The following is a 16,408-nucleotide window of genomic DNA, read 5'->3' as shown; positions in this document are numbered from 1 at the left end:
AAACATCAATGAGAGAGAAACATCGATCAGCTGCCTCCTGCACACCACCCTACTGGGGATGTGCCCGCAACCAAGGTACATGCCCTTGACCGGAATCGAACCTGGGACCCTTCAGTCTGCAGGCCGATGCTCTGTCCACTGAGCCAAACCGGCTAGGGCCCTGCTTTCTTGAGTGATCATGCCCATCCTAAAAGGAAGAAATATTTTCTGCCCCTACAGGTGGTGACCAAGTGCTAGACAAAGCTCGCTCATTCATTTGTTCATTCATTCATTCATTCATCAAACATGTATTGGACAGTGTTAGGTGCCAAGTACAATGCTGAGCAAAGGAAATATAAAAGCACATAAGATGTTGCCCTACCCTCCAGCTCACATTCCAGTGGGGGAGGTAGACAGGGAGACGGCCATGACACCCCTTAGTCTGTGGTGAGATCTCAACAGCCAGGCAGCCAGAGAGGGATGAGGGTCTGGGAAGGTTTCCCCAAGGAGATGGAGCCTTGAGTATTGACCTTGACATTAGATGAGGGTGGGCCTGGAAACAATTAATTAATCAACTATGCATTAAGTACCTTCTGGGTTAGGAATGGTTGGTTGGTAAAGGACCTACAAACCATCAAATAGTTAAATTATCAAAGCTTATTGCTTAAGCATCACCTAGGGACCTTGCCCTGTGCCTAGCAGAGTAGGTGCTTAAAGTGCTTAGTGATTAACTCAGGCCATTCCTGGGAACTGATTTCTTACTTTGTTTTAAACCTAAGTCCCCTTTTGATAACTACAAATCTCTCTCTCTCTCTCTCTCTCTCTCTCTCTATCTCTCTCTCTCTCTCTCTCTCTCTCACACTCACACACACACACACACACACACACACACACTGGTGGATCTTGCTCTCTGAGGATCACCCTCTCACGCTGTCTTCTGGGTATTCCCAGCAGCCAAGATTTTGTCAGGCTTTACTTCCTGTAGTTGGTTGTACAAAAACAATAAGTATTATTTTCCTTTTCCAAATATGAAGTTATATTATCATAATAGTGAATAGGCTTTTTCAAACTACACGGAAATTCTCTTCCCCACCCCCACCTCCCGTAAAGATTCCGGCGCCTTCCCTGGTGGGGAGTGGGGCATGCAACTTTGCTTAAGATGATCAATCTAGAGAGATCCCTACCGTTTTCTCCTCTGTTTTCATGCCTAATGGCTCCATGATTTTTAATTGTTGTATAGACATCTCAAAACAAGTAATTACCTCAAAATAAAGTCACCCTGATTTTTTGGGCTGTTGCGCAGCTCCTCCCAGCCCTTGCTCAACCCAAAGGCCTTTGCATTTTCACAGATGTTAATTGCCTACAGGCCACTCAACCCCGGCTGGCATTCTGTTTCCGAGTGAGGTGAGCTCTGCCCCGGCCAGCCGGTGCCTTCTTTTCTACTCTCTAAAGATTGGCCTGGGAGCCTGGGACCCTAAGACTCGAGGGAGCTGAGCCCCGTGCCCGGCCGTGAGGTCGTTTCATCATCTCTGTGAAATTGGTCCTGCTGTTCTCCCTCATTTCTAGATGGAGAAACTGAGGCTCCGAGAGATGAGGTCACGTGTGCGAGGCCCACAGCCAGAAGCAGACGCTGGGAATTGAACCTGGGTCTGAGCTCACATTGCCTGCCCTGCCTCACGCCTCCCTGTGCAGGGGGAGATGAACTCACCAGAGGTCGTAGTAGCCCCCCAGTGTTCCCGACAAAGAGGCAGCGAGGGAAAGCGGGAACCCCCGGCCATAGAGTTGCTGCAGCAGGACGGGCTGGGTTCAGTCTTGCTCTGCCCGCCAGCTGCGTGACCTTGTCCCCCTCTCTCGCTCAGAGCCTCAGTTTCCTCATCTTTAATCGGGCCGTGACGCCTGTATCTGAGGCTTGTCCTGAGGCCTGCATGCGATCATGAGTGTGCGTGAAGTACCCGGTGCAGAGCTGTGTTCAGGAAACAGCCCCTCTTGTCGCCGGCACAGCTGTGTCAACAGACGATTCCGCTGGGCCTGTTCTTAGTCACCAGCCTGGACCTCCGGCCTCTGGCTCCTGCAGTCAGGTTCCTCTCGCTGCCTCGGGCTGGGCCACAGCTGAGGCTGCCCGCAGTTCGGGTCCTTTGCTAGAGCCCGCTGATGGAACTTGAGGCGGGGGTCCGCCCGCTCCTCTTGCCCTTGGCCTTCGGACAGCCCTCACACTCTGCCCACATTTGTGAGAACCGGCTCAGAGGAAGCGGACTTCTCTGCTCATTGTGTTTTGGGGGCACTTGTAGGATTTGCAGCCCTGCCCCCTGCCCACCTGCACCAACTGCTGTCCCTCCTGAGGCCACATCTGACAGATGGGGCTGCCCCGCCTCCTAGCAGGGGGTCCTCATCAGGAGAACTCCCTTCTAGGCCCAGAGCAGACAGAGCAGACAGAGAGAGGATGGGCTTCAGATCCCGTTGGCCACCAAGCAGGGTGCTTAGCTTCCCTGTGCCTCAGTTTCCTCTGCTAAAATGGCCGTAAGCAAAATGATCTCAGGGTTGTTTCGGTTTTGGTTCTTTTGAGGATTCGATGAGGTCACCCTCCGGCCTCGTGTTCAGTGGGAATGATTGTTTATAGTTCCTTCTGTTCTTGAAAGTCTTTCTTCTTCCTGAGTCCCGGCACCATAGAGTCTGTACCACCCGTGTGGAACATGCTAAATACACTCAGCTTATGTTTGTAGAATGAATGACAGACGTTTTTCCTACTGTTGTCTTTTGACTTTTCCTTTATAATGTGTATCCCCAACCAACTTACTAGCTCTTGAAGGAAAGGACTATACCTTTCATATCCCTCACCACACACACACACACACACACACACACACACACACACACACTGCGCTCAGCAAGAACCTGAAAGGTACTCAGTCATTATCTTGTTGAATAAATGAATGAGTGAATGAGTTTGCTGAACACCAGGGAACAATAAAAAGTCAGTGAATATTTGTAGAGGGAAGGACTTGTTTCGGGGCACTGTTAAGCTATAGAAAGGATTTTAGGCAGCTAAACAGAAGTCTTATTTTATAAGCCAAGAAATAGAGAACCTACTGAGATAATTTCCCTGGAGGGGTCTAGGAAGCATCCAACTCCTCATCTGTTTGGTCAGGACCAGGGTGGGGCATGGCGCACCAGGGCCCCGGTCACTGCACGGTACTCCTGCAGCCTCCTCCCTGCCCCCCCTTCACTGGCCTCCTGTCCTTGTCCCCTGCCAGGAGCGCCCCCGGTATGCCTCAGCCAGGCCTGCGTCTCAGTGACCAGCTCCATCTTGAGTTCCATGGACCCCAGGGTGGACCCCTGCCAGGACTTCTTCACCTATGCCTGCGGCGGCTGGATCAAAACCAACCCCGTTCCTGATGGCCACTCGCGCTGGGGGACATTCAGCAACCTCTGGGAACACAACCAAGCCATCATCAAGCACCTCCTCGGTAAGCACCCTGCAGGGGGGGCAATGAATGGGCTGCAGGAGGGCCGTCAGCAGGACCTACCTGGCCAGGCCAGTCAACGGAGGAGCTTGGCTGGAGGGGAAGACAGAGGCTTTGGAGTATGTGAAAGTGGGTTAGAACACCTGTCCCATCACTTGTGTGCCTAAGTTACTTATCTCTGAGCCTCAGTTTCTTCATCTGTAAAGCAGGACTAATCATACCCAAGCTGCAGAGTCTGGAGGACGAGAGAGCACACATGTAAAGTGTTAGCATGGCATGTGTGCACATAGTAGGTGCACGAAAACTAGCAGCGTGGTCTTTGCTTTTGTGACTTCAAGCTGCAACGTAGCTGTTGACTAGTTTTGGCTGATTTTTTTGCAAGTTGTGAGTGAAAGGAATCAAGGCTGAGCACCGAGGTTAGATTTTAAGGTTGTGAGCAGATAAAAGTCATAACAGTTTATCTGAGAGTTACTCATTGTAGGCAGCAGTCTTCCTTGGCCTCCTGATAATTGATAAGCCTCTAGCCAAAGTTCTCTTTGCGCCTTGTGAGGCCTTCAGCACCTCTAGTTGACCTTGGTGTTGATGGTTTTATGCTTAGATTAGAATCCCATGTCTGTCTCGTTTGCAGCTGTGTCCCTAGATAATGTGTGTTGAACTAACATCTGCCCGTTGGGGTCGTCCTCTGCGTGAAATCACGACACTCAAGTGCTGTCACATATAGAGGTCCTGGCTTGAACCCCTTAGCAACCGATATCTTGGGCCATCTCTCTCTCTTGCTGACCCCATCCTGGGGCCCCAAATGGTGGGAGAGGTTAGATCATGAAAAGCCAGTCAGTTAATCCATCAATAAGAGAACTTATATAATATGTATTCGACAAATACATATTAAGTTTAAAAACAAAACAACCAACCCTCAAGATACTCAAAAGTAGGTAAAATACAATAAAAATTTTGAAAGTAGGTAAAGTAGAAGAAGATGCCTAAAAGGGGACAAATCTCAAAGGGCCAGAAACCTCCCGGTAGGAGAGTTTTCGAAAAGATAAGAAAAGATTCTAATTTGACGGTTAGGAATTTCAGGCAACTGTGTCTTTTACTTTAAAATTATTTTTTAAATATTTTAATGGATTTGGGAGAGAAACATGAATTTGTTGTCCCACTTATTTATGCATACATTGGTTGATTCTTCTATGTGCCCTGACCGGGGATCGAACCTGCAACCTTGGCATATTGAGACAATGCTCTAACCAACTGAGCTACCTGTCCAGGGCGGCAATTGTGTCTTTTAGATGAAAAGAGACCTTTCCTTTCTTTTCCACCCCAGGGAGCGCCGCCGCTGCTGGGTGGAACCCACCCACCATTCCTCTTGGCCCCCAGCAGCTCCTGGGCAGGGCCCCTAGGGAGCCCCTTAGTAACACAGCCTCCTGCTTGTATCCCTGAGGATCGGAACAGGGTTTGCTGCTCTGTATGTCTGGACAGCAAAGCCCCTGCCTGCTTTGTGCTACCCAAGTGCCTTTGAAAGGGACACAGCCTTTCGCTTCAGAAGCTGGAGCTTAAAAGGCAAATTTGTCTGTGGTAGCCAGACTACACCTCAGGGATGCCCTTTCCCAGCACCTAAAGACACAGCTGGGAGCTGGGCAAGCACTGTCAACCAAAGAGGGGGAATCGTCCAGGTGAGAGAACAAGATGAGCTAGTACCTCTGGGTTCAAATTCTGCCTCGTCCTCTTACTGTGTGATCTTGGGTCACTTACATAACCTCTCTGGGCTTCGTCTCTCATCAGTACACTGGGAACTATGCCTCCTTTAGGTTATAAAAATTAAATGGGAAAATACATACAAAGTGCTTTGTTTGAATCGGCCTGGCATATTGTGGTGGCTCTGTTAATGATGGTGTTACTGTTTTTCACCCTTGACCTTTGCACAGCACTTTAGAGTTTACAGAGGTTTTTTGTAGATATCAGCCATTTGATCCTGCAGGGTAGAAGCTAGGAAGCGCTTGATAGATGAAGAAACAGATCCTCAAGATAGGTTGGTAGGTGGCAGAGCCGGCACTTGCCTGACTTCCGGTCATGTGTCTTTTCCCCTGTCCACACCACCTCCTTCAGGTACAAGGGACAGAGCATTGAGGGAGTGAAGGAAAGAGGGAAAGAGACCGACATTTACTCAGTGTCTGCTACGTGCTATGCACTGTACCAGTCTCTTTAAACCCGAGACCCCCTCCTCCCCGCCCCGGCTTGTCCACACAGCTGCCCTGGGATGTAGGCACTGTGGTTCCCATTTTATAGATGAGGAAACCAAGGCTTAGAAGTCTTAGGTAACTTTACCAAGGACACACTGCCAGTCAGGATGGAGAGGGGTTCCAGCCCTGGGGAGCCGTTCGCCCCGAGAGGGGACAGGAGAAGTAAGGCACATGGGCAGGCCCTTTAACTTCCCAATTAGGCCCAGAACCGGCCCTTGTGTACGGTGCCTGAGATCCTGACCTGCTGTTCTGGGGCTGGTTCTTACCAGGAGGACCTTGGGTGTGTGCCAGGACTGAGTCCACCCCCAGGTGGCAGGGCCCATGAGGAGTGGCCTGCAGTCCTGGGCTCTGGCCTTACATCCACCCAGTCCCTGAAGGTCAGGTATGGGTGGGGAGCTGCACTGAGCTGGGCACGGAACAGCCAGAGCCGTGTGTTCAAGCCCCTGACCCTGGTCCAGGGTCTGGTGAGATCAGGAGGCCACAGGGCAGGGTTTTGAAGTCAGGCAGCCCTGGCATGCGAGCCTATCACCCACGTGGCCTCGAACAGATGAACCAGCTTCTCTCCAGCTCCGTTTCCTTGTCTGTAAAATGGGGGTGACGATGCCACCTCACACACCAAGTTCCTGTGAGGTTTGACTGGCAGGTGAGGGTCCGCGTGCTTAGCACAGAGCCTGGCACCGAGGAAGTGCTCTCACCTGCTGGTGTGGCAGGTGACTTCCTGCCCAGGCCCCTTCCTAGCCAGCGGGTGACTGCAGAGCGGCTGCTCCGCCCTCAGGGCCCCAGCTCTCCACCTAGAAAGTGGGGACTAGCTCAGAGCACTGGGAGAGATGTCCTGTGGGTTCGCTGGGGTTTGAAGAGTAATTATTGCTTCTGTTATTTCTTTTTTTTCTTTTTGTTTTCTTTTTTTTTGTTTCTTTTTTTTTTCTTTTTTTGTTTGTTTGTTTGTTTATTCTGCTTCTGTTATTTCTTACGGAAGCACTGGATGCACCAGTGATCAGGGCATGCCCACGATCGTGCTGAGCTGTTTACTTGTATTTTATTAAAGCCATGGCGTAGGCTGTATCTGCCCATTTTACAGCTAAGGCTCACACACACAGAGGAAATGTATTTCCTAGGAAATGGTGGAGCTGGGGTTCAGCCCCAGGGCTGTGGGGCCTCCAACCCACATGCTTTCTGTACTGACTCTGCTGAGTCACCTTCACCGCACGGAGGCTGCGGAGCGGCCACAGTGGTTCAAGCTCCTGTGTGGTCGAGCTCCACGCTGGGCAAGACCTGGCCCAGGCCTGGTGAACACAGTAGCTGGGGCCACCCCCATGTCACACTGACCAGGAGGTGTATCCTGGGATCCTCTCCCCCGAGGCCCACTCCTGGGAACTAGTTGGAAATGGCCCTTCACCTTCGGGCCTTGGTAGCTGGAAATGCCTCAAAAGCCAGGAGACAGGTGAGTGGGTGACAAAAAATTCAGGAGCGTGGGCCAGTGCATTCTTGGGCTTCAGGCCAAGCTGGTTTCAGCTTCCCCAAGACAAAGGGGTCAGCCAGCGGGCTTCAGGAGGGAGCTAAGGCCAATGGGGAGTGGACCAGGCCGGGGGGTGGGGGGGGCCGGTGAGGGGGTGCCAGGCTGTCCCAGCTGGCCTGGGGTGAGCTTCCCCAGGTGGAAGGAGGAGAGGGCACAGGCAGAATGCCGGTGAGGCCTGTCAGCTGGCCATGCAGAGCAGCTGTAAGGATCAGCTGGCACGTGACCTTGGGCAGACCTCCCCTGTCTGACAGTGAGTTCACCCTCGCCCCTCAGAGGAAATCCAGGCAGATCTGTAGCAGGTGGGTTGAACTAGGCCTAGCGCCACCGTGGCATGTCCTTGCAGCCTGCTGGCTGGAGGGCAGTGACCTCAGCTGCACGAGACAGATGCCTCATCCATGAGACGCTGCCGCCCACCCAGCCGCCAGCTTGGGCTGCCCTCATAGGAGACAAGAGTGCGTCCTCCCTTTATCCGGGGAAGGATCGCCTCTTGGGCTGGGCCTGCCCTGGGCTTGCCAGCGTGTGCTTTTAGCACAGACTGTTCTGCCATCCAGAGTCCCTACCCCACCCCCTTGCAGGCCTGCGAGACTTTTCTCAAACTTGTTCCTCCCTTATGCCTCCCATGGCTACCCAAGGGCCTCTCCGGCTCCCACTACAATTACATTTTGTGTACCTGTCGTATTTACTACCTCTTATGTTATGAGAGTGATACATGCAAAAAAAAAATTCACGCCTGCTTGTTGTAACCATTCAGGCAATACAGATTCCATAAAGAGAACGTTAGCGGCCTTCCTTTCTCCTCCCCTGACACGTCTCCCTGAGAAACACATACAGGGTTATTCCTGTAGCATTAAATTTGTCCGTGTCAGTAACTGGGCAGTTAATCCTGTCACCTGTGACAACTCTTGTATTTTTATTCGGATTTGTTTTTCCAGTATTCACTGTCTGATGTAGTTTCATCTTCCTGCGTAACCTGGAACCTGTAGGAGATGCTTTCTGTCCAGTACCGTGGCTGCGGCCGCCGGCCCTTCCCTCACGTCTGGGGAACGGTTAACTGGCCTGATGGATGACCTGACCCGAGGATGGGAGCGGGTGTCCAGCCTGCAGGCAAGGCAGGGAAAGCGGAGAGAGCTCAGGCTCCCGTCCCAGCAGCCTCGGGAACTCACTTGGGTGACCTTGGACCGGTTACCCCACCCCTTGCCTATCAATTGGGCGTGATGCTAACACCCACTGGTGGAGATTGTTGTGACAAGATGCACACACTCAGCCACGCCCACACACAGGAAGCAGCTCATTTTCTCAGGGAGGCTGACGGATGCCTGGCTCCAGTTCCAGCGTGCTGCCCGTTCGCTCTGCTTCCCTAGGCAGGCTCCTTGACAGGAGGTGGTCCTGTGCACCTCAGGGTGTCAGGGTGCTGACGAACAGGTCTCTCAGCCCAGGGCGTGGCCTGAAGTAGGCACGGGAAATGGTGGCCGTGTTATTATTCTTTTGATTCTTTCTGCAGCAAAAGGCACCTCCTTTATCAGGTCCCCACACCCCCTCACAGGATGGGGCTCCTGAGGGCTGGGATTGTCTGAGCTGAGTCTGTGGGTTTATCTAAGACAAACACTGGTCCTGCTCTGATGTGGAGTTGGGGCCCCACTTGCTCCTGGCCAGAATTCCCAGTAACCCTCATTCCTGCAGCCGCCCAGCGGCCTGGGCATTTGTTCCTCCCGGGGAGTGAGGCGGGAGGTAGAGGCTGTGCCAGTGTAAACTCCCAGAGGAAGAAGCAGGACGATGAAAGGGTGTGCTGTCTTTCCTCCCTGGGACTTTGGGGGAGTGACTGAGGAAGTTTCTGGAACTCTGGTTCGCTAGGAGGAAGGACCCAGGCCGTTGGGAGCCCTGTGGCCTGGCCCTGGGTTGCCACATTATCTCCACTGGGGCCACCATCTCCTCAGTCCTGGGAGCTGCCCTGCTGATTCCTCCCTGCTGATCCCATGGAACCTTCTCAGGGAGGGTGTCTTACAGGAAACCAAGCTTTTCCTAGAGAGGAAACTGTGGCTCGTTTCACTTTGCACCCAAGCCTCAGGCCAAAGTGGTCGACACCTTTTTTTTGTGGAGATCCCAGAGCACTCATTCATTCACTCATTCACTCATTCATTCATTCATTCAGTGATTCTGTATTGCACCCTGACTATGTGCCAGACATTGCGTCAGGAACATGACGGTCTTTTCCTGTGGAAGTTCATTCCAACAGGAGAGACAAACAATAGGCAAATAAATGAGTAAATAAATAATATGATTGTGAAGAATGAGGGCTTTGGGAAAAAAGCAAAGAACACGTGGGGCCTGAGAGGGAGGAGGCGGCGAAGAAGGGGTGGGCTTTCTGAGGGGGGACATTTGAGCAGAAACTTGAATTTAGTGAGCGAACAGACCACATGGATGTGAGGGGAGGAGTGTGGCAAGCAGGAGGAACAGTGAGCACAGCGGCCCTGGGGCAGGACCGTGGGAGCCAGAAGGGGAGGAGCAGGAGCCAGGCGGCAGGGAGCAGGTGGCAGCTGGGAGGTGCAGGGCCCAGATCCGCCCGGCAGTGTTTCTCAATCTTTTTCATTACTGCCCCCTCCTAAAAGTGTAACACCACAAATACACTGTTCACCTGTTACGTACTGTATGTGCACATAGAGAGAGCAAGTTGGGCCCGGCTGGTGTGGCTCAGTGGTTGAGCATCAACCTATGAACCGGTAGGTCATGGTTCGATTCCCCGGTCAGGGCACATGCCCAGGTTTCAGGCTTGATCCCCAGTGTGGGACGTGCAGGAGGCAGCCGATCGGTGATTCTCTCTCATCACTGATGTTTCTGTTTCTCTCTCCCTCTCCCTTCCTCTCTGAAATCAATAAAAATATATTAGGAAAAAAAATAAACTCCTTTACAAATAAAAATAGTAAATTGTTTCTTCCCCCTAAGAACGAATCCTCTCCCCCTTGGGGGCAATATTGCCCCCTGTCGAGAATGAGTGGTCTGGGGCTCACAGCCAAGTTTAAGGTGTCTGTAGACTCCAGGGTCCATCCGGACTCCCAGGAGTTCAGGACACGGCTCTGTAAACCCCCACCCAGAGAGAGGTCCACGTGGATGCCCAATAGACATCTCGGATGAAATAGGCATCTGGACAGCATTCCACTCCCACCCCTGCCCCACCCCAGCCTTCCGAACCCAGTAGCGACCCTCTGCTCAGACCCAGAAACCTGGGCAGCATGCGGGACTGACTGCTCTCTCTCCCGCTCCCACTGCCTCTCTCCCCTCTCCTGCTGCCACCTGGCCCCGCCCCCACCGCTCACTGTTCCAGTGGCCGCCCGCCTGGCCATCTCCCTTCAGCTCTTGTCCCCTGGTGCCTGCCAGGTAGTAGGTGCCCTGTGAGGAGGTGGGTGAGCAGGGGAGGGGCTTTCCCTTCTCCAGGGCTCCTGCCCCAGCCAGACCAGAGAGGGAATCAGGGGGTATGAACACCGACTCCTGGTGGGACCCTCACTCCTGTCCCTTTCTGCTCCTCCTGCCTCATTTCCTCCTGGTCAGTGTGCAGCTGCACCTGGTCACCCTCTCAGCCCCCAGATGCTGTGCCCCTCCTTGTCTGCAGCAGACACTGGGCTCGGTGCTGTGTGCCCACCCGGACTGGTGGGCGAGGCAGCCCATGTCCACTCCACATTGAGCTCACAGGGATCCCCGCCTGCCTCCCGGGCCATCCTCCCCTCAAGGACTCATTCTTATCACATGTGCCCCATTGCGTAATCCGAGGCCTTTGTGACTGTCATACGGCTGTCTGTCTGTCTGTCTCACCCTGGTGCGGGCTGCGGGCCTTGTGCAGGCTGCCGGCTTTATGACAGCAGACTCGTGTCCGTGTTGCCTATGCCACCTCCCCACTCAGCCTGGCAGCCGCCAAACCATAAGAACTTAGTAATATTTGTGGGGAAATGAGTGGGGTGACACCCAGGGCGCGGAGCTGGGTGGGGGGGTTTGAACCCCGAAGGAGGGAAGGAGGCTGGCTGCTTCCCCGCCCCTCCCGGAGGCCCCTGGGGGATTGCAAACAGGTGGGGGAGGGGCCGCCTGGAAGCTGCTGGAAGGAGCGCAGCCAGCCTGTCCCTGGAGCCTTTCCTTGGGCCTCTTATCTGGGTGGCCTTGGGGCCCTGGGGGAGGGCAGTGCCCGGCCCCCTGAAGGGATGGAGCGCACAGAGTGTACCTCCTCTGACGCTGGCCCTGGCATTTCAGGGTCACGGCCGGAGCCAGATGTGGCCAGCCAGACGTCAGTGAGGATTCCTGCTCCCCCTTCCAGGAGCCTAGCTGCTGGGAGGTGTTGTCATAGAAACGCAGCCCCTGGGAGGGGGTGGGGAACACTTCGCTTTTCCTGCTTTGCTGCTTTCTGAGTCTGAGGAGCAGGGACAAGTCCCTGCCCTTCCTCCAGGGAGCTCTTCGGGGACCTGCAGGTGCTGCCCTGCAGGGCTGTGTGCCCCCATAGCTCCTCATCACTGCTCCCAGCACTCTGTCACCCCATCGCCCTGCAAGCTCCCCATCCCTCTCTCTGGGCCTCCCCCTGACTTCAGCCAGGCAGGGCTGACGCTCTCCAACCAGTGGAAACCGTGGTGCTGTTCAGGGTAAGAACTGGGGGCGGGGGAGCTGCAGGATGAGGGCCGGGCAGGCTGATTAGACCAGCCAGGAAGTGACTCGCGTCCTTTGTACCCACCGGCTGCGAATGGATTTCTTTTCTCCAAACCGTATGCCCTTTTAGGCTTGTTTTTCCTCACACTCTCTACCTCCCCCCAGGCCCAGTGCCCTTCGCCCTCATTCCTACCTGGTGAGTAACGTTTCATCTTCCAGAAGCAGCTCAACCAGGACGCCCTCCGGAGGCCCCCGGCCCCACCCCACCCAAGCGTGGGACTTCTTTTCCGGGTCCCAAAGCCATTGGCGTTCAAGCACCTGGGTGTCTCGCGGTTCATTTCTTTGTGCGTCTGTGTTTACTCTTAGACCTGGAGCTCCTCGGGGGTGGGGAGCAGGTCTTATTCGTGGCTGTAAACCCTGGCGCCCAGCCCCGGGCCTGGCACCCAGTAGGTGCTCAGTGCTGAGAGCCTACATGAATGAACCTCTTGGGGACCCCCTGAGAGGGGCCTTGAAGGCCGAGGAGAGTTGGACAGTGTCCCATGCAGAAGGGCCAGGGCGGGCTTTTTCTTTTTTTTTAATCTTTATTGTTGAAAGTATGACAGGTCCTCCTCTCCCCCCATAAACCTCTTCCAGCCCGCTCTCGTCGTCCCCCACCCCACCTGGCTTTCTCCAGAGGACAGGGAGGTTGTCTTTGCACCCCCAAAGCCTGCCCAGAGTAAGCATCTGTTTAGACGATGAATGGGTAACTTTCTGACCAAAAAGTCTTCATGGAGGACGTGGGGTTTGGGGTGTTTTTGGAAGGAAGCAAAGGAAGGAGTTTCAGGGTCCAGGAAAGACAAATACGAACTGAGGCCAAGTGGCCAGAGCAGCGAGGAGCCCCCAGGGAGCAAGGGAACGGAGGGGGTCGAGGACCCGGGGTCTGGAGCGGGGCCCTGAGACGAAAGCTCAGGCACATAGTAGGTCCTTGTGACCTGAACAGCAGGAAGTGGTCGCCTTCCCAGGGTGCAGCTGGGACCCTGCCCTGTGCTCTCGTACATACAGGAGCACGCCCTCAGCAGGTGGCATCTGGACCGGGGCCTCGAGGACAGGGAGGAGGGACCGTCTCCCAGGGGTCCGAGTGTAAGGGACTGCGATGCTGCTTGCCGGGTTTGGGAAGGGAAATGGCAAACGGCCCCTGAGTCTGCTGTTAGTCTGAGGAACATGCCCGGGCTCTCGGAGGACGACGCTGAAAGTACAGCCATAGAATGAATGAGGCCTTTAAGGCTGCCGCCCAGCTCCAGTCTTTATCACCGGGAAGGCCATCTGGGACCTGCAGCCAAGACAGGCCTCTGCTCCACGTGCCGGGCGGGGGTGTTGGGGCCCCGCGGCCAGCGGGGAAGCAGACCGCCCTTCAGCTGGGCACCCACGCTGCCAACCCGGGACACTCTGCACACCCGACCACCAGGGCGGGGGAAGCAGTGTCTTCTCTTCTGGTTTGCGGGCAGCTCACAGCAGGGGCACCTCCAGTTTGCCAGGCTGTGCCCTGGGGCGGTCCCGTACCTGCTCTGACAGCTCCTCACAGCTGCCCTGACAGGCAGGGCCCAGCTTGGGGCGGGTACGCCTCACAGCCAAGGCCTGCGGAGGACCACCCCGAGCTCCCAGCGGGACGTGGGGGCATGTCGCATACGGCTCTCTTGTCATTCCAGAAAACTCCACAGCCAGCGTGAGCGAAGCGGAAAAGAAGGCCCAGGTGTACTACCGCGCGTGTATGAACGAAACCAAGATCGAGGAGCTGAAGGCCAAGCCCCTGATGGAGCTGATTGAGAGGGTGAGTTCCTCCGGCAGGCTTTCCCGGATCTCCCCGCCCGTGCCGCCTGCCTGCCCCTCTGGCTTCTGTCCCAGCGCCAGCTGCCAGCAGGACCGGCCGTGGATGGTGGAGCCTGTCTGCTGACATGTGTCAGGGTTGTGTGCGTGTGCGTGTGCATGTGCGTGTGCATGCTCATCTCTCTGTGGGTGGGACTGTCCGGGTGTGTATTTGTTATTTTTTTAAAATATATTTTTATTGATTTCAGAGAGGAAGGGAGAGGGAGAGGGAGAGAGAGAGATAGAAGTATCAATGATGAGAGAGAATTATTGATTGGCTGCCTCCCGCACGCCCCCTATTGGTGATCAAGCCCCAAACCTCCGGTATGTGCCCTGACCGGGAATCAAACCATGACCTCCTGGTTCAGGGGTTGATGTTCAACCACTGAGTGATCCCGGCTGGACATTCGTGTGTGTATTTGTGTGGGCATGTCTGTCACACACGTGTGCCTCTGCGTCTGTGGGTGGGACAGGGGCTGTATTTACAGAGAAAGTGTTCTCTGTGTCGCTGCTTCCTTGTCCTCAGAGAGTGTGTCTGTGTGAGCCGGGGGCGGGGGGGGTTGTCCACAAGGACCAACAGCAGGTCTTGGAGCAGAAGCAGAGCCCTCCCTCTGACCAGGGCCTCCCGGCCCCCTGACCTGGAGAAAGAGTCCTTCTTCCTGGGCACCTTCCCGTCAGCCTTGGATGGCCTCCCGGGGCTGCCAGGCTGCCTGGCACACACCAGGGTGGCCGAGGGTGGTTTCTAGCTGCCCTTGCTCCTCCAGGCCCCGCCTCCCGGCTCGGCTCAGGGGAGGCATTGGGGCAGGTGGGGAGCTGTGGGCACCCAGGACTGTACCTTCCCTCCCCTCTGCCAGCATGGTCCCAACCAGGAACACCAAGGAAATCTAACTCTGAGAGAAACTAAAATAGATAATCTTTTAAAAAATATAGAGCTTTCTTTATACCTGAAAATAATGTAGAATAGCATTGAAAGTAAACTGTAACTAAAAAAGAAATAAGTACAACTTAAAAATAAATGAGATTTGGTGCTTTAGGCACAATTGGATTTATGCTTCAATAGGAATGACATTCATGTGACTTAGTGTTAAAAAAATAAACAGTGTTCCGGGAGAGCCTTCTTCCCATCCCGCCCCCAGCCGCCAGGGAGCAGCCGCCCTGTGGACCCACGGCTCCCTTGTCTAGGGTGTGCCTTTGCTCCATCCGGGATCTCTGGCTAATGAAGACCGTCCCTTTCGTTGGCTCTTGAGGCTCAGAGAGGTCAGATGGCTGACCAGGGTTGCAGAGCATGTCAGCCTCAGCAGCACATTTCGCACCCAGGTCTCCCCGCCATCTCATCACCTCCCTGTTTCCTTCCCTCCCCACAGCTCGGGGGCTGGAACATCACAGGGCCCTGGGACAAGGACAACTTCCAGGAGATCCTGCAGGTGGTCACATCCCACTACCGCACCTCGCCCTTCTTCTCCGTCTACGTCAGTGCCGATTCCAAAAACTCCAACAGCAACGTGATCCAGGTGAGCTGGCCTGGCATTCCAGGAAGAAGGGCAGGACCTCATGGCCTGTTCTGAGTTTAGCCAGCGCTGCCTTGGGGCAGTTGGGGAGGGGACTTGCCCTGGCCTGGCAGACAGTCTTGGCTCCCAATGGTGAGAGCTTTACAGGCGAGAAGTTTTGGAAGGGCGGGCTGCCTCCTGGGGCAGGTGGGGCTGCTGCACCTCCAAGGAATCTTCGGGGTTCTGATATGTCACTGTGGGCTCCAGGGGTGATGTCAACCCCTAGGCTCAGCTGGAGCCACGTCTTGGTCCCCCCACCTCAGCCTCCAGCCTTTGTATCTCTGCCTGGAATGGCTTGGAGTCCATCCCTCTCTCCGTGAAGGCTGAGTTTCCACCTATCTCTGCCATCCACTCACTGTGTGACCTTGGGCAAGTGCCTCAACCTTTCTGAGCTTCCATTTCCTTACCAATGAAATGGACTGTACACTTGATCTTAACCAGAAGGCCGAGAAGAGATCCAATGCATTATAATAACACCTGCTCTAGGTCTGACAAGGTGAGGCCATAACTATCGGGAATTGACACTCCTCACCAGCCCCCCACTCACCAAGCCTTTTACTGGCACTCTCTCCTTGAATCCCTTTTCCAGCCCTGAGGGTTAGCTATTGCCCCCCCGCCCCCCCCCCCATTTGGCTGATGAGGAACCTGGGGATCAGGCAGGGTCAGTAACTTGACCAAGGTTACGCAGCTTGTGAGTGGCTCTTAACCACTGCTGCGTCTTGGGCAGTGTTTCACGAAATAGAGCTGCTCTGCTGGGCCTGGGAGGCGTTGAGAGAGGAGGGGGCTCTGGGGGGCCCTCCCGGTGGGTGAGGCCTGCGGGGTGCGTGTGCAGCAGGAGCTTCCCTCTCTCTCCCGCCTTTCTCTCCAGGTGGACCAGTCTGGCCTGGGCTTGCCCTCAAGGGATTATTACCTGAACAAAACGGAAAATGAGAAGGTGAGTGGGCCTCTGCGAAGAGAATGGCTCCCGCCCCCAGCTCTCCATGGCTCGTCCCCCACCCCGTGTCCCCTGAGTGTTCAGGTCTTTGAAGCCAGAGAGGAACCCAGAGGTGTCGCTTACCTGACAGGTGGCACGCAGTCCCTGGCAGGGAGGGTGTCCCATTCCAGAGGGAGGCTGACTCACATCCCGGCATCATGGGCTCCGTAGGCAGGAGCGGGTGTCGTGTGTCCCCGTTCTAGAGCGATGCAGCGGTACAGCCCTGCCATCCG

The 16,408-nt window shown here is 54.9% G+C and overlaps 1 protein-coding gene across 4 annotated transcripts in view; it reads left to right on the top strand.

Moving 5' to 3' along the window:
• The window catches only part of ECE1 (endothelin converting enzyme 1), a 96,188-nt gene that overhangs the window by 57,482 nt on the left and 22,298 nt on the right, over positions 1–16,408 (top strand). For all 4 annotated transcript variants that reach the window (XM_028155396.2, XM_008148126.3, XM_054720421.1 and 1 more), the window contains 4 exons: positions 3,231–3,443; positions 13,499–13,620; positions 15,020–15,166; positions 16,071–16,136. In XM_028155396.2, coding sequence (XP_028011197.1) covers positions 3,231–3,443; positions 13,499–13,620; positions 15,020–15,166; positions 16,071–16,136 — 548 coding nt within the window. The remainder of the gene's footprint in view (positions 1–3,230; positions 3,444–13,498; positions 13,621–15,019; positions 15,167–16,070; positions 16,137–16,408) is intronic.

The sequence above is a fragment of the Eptesicus fuscus genome, chromosome 9 (genome assembly GCF_027574615.1).
Source record: "Eptesicus fuscus isolate TK198812 chromosome 9, DD_ASM_mEF_20220401, whole genome shotgun sequence".
NCBI lineage: Eukaryota > Metazoa > Chordata > Mammalia > Chiroptera > Vespertilionidae > Eptesicus > Eptesicus fuscus.
The sequence above is the reverse complement of the archived record's forward strand: the minus strand, read 5'-3'. Positions and strand labels throughout refer to the sequence as shown.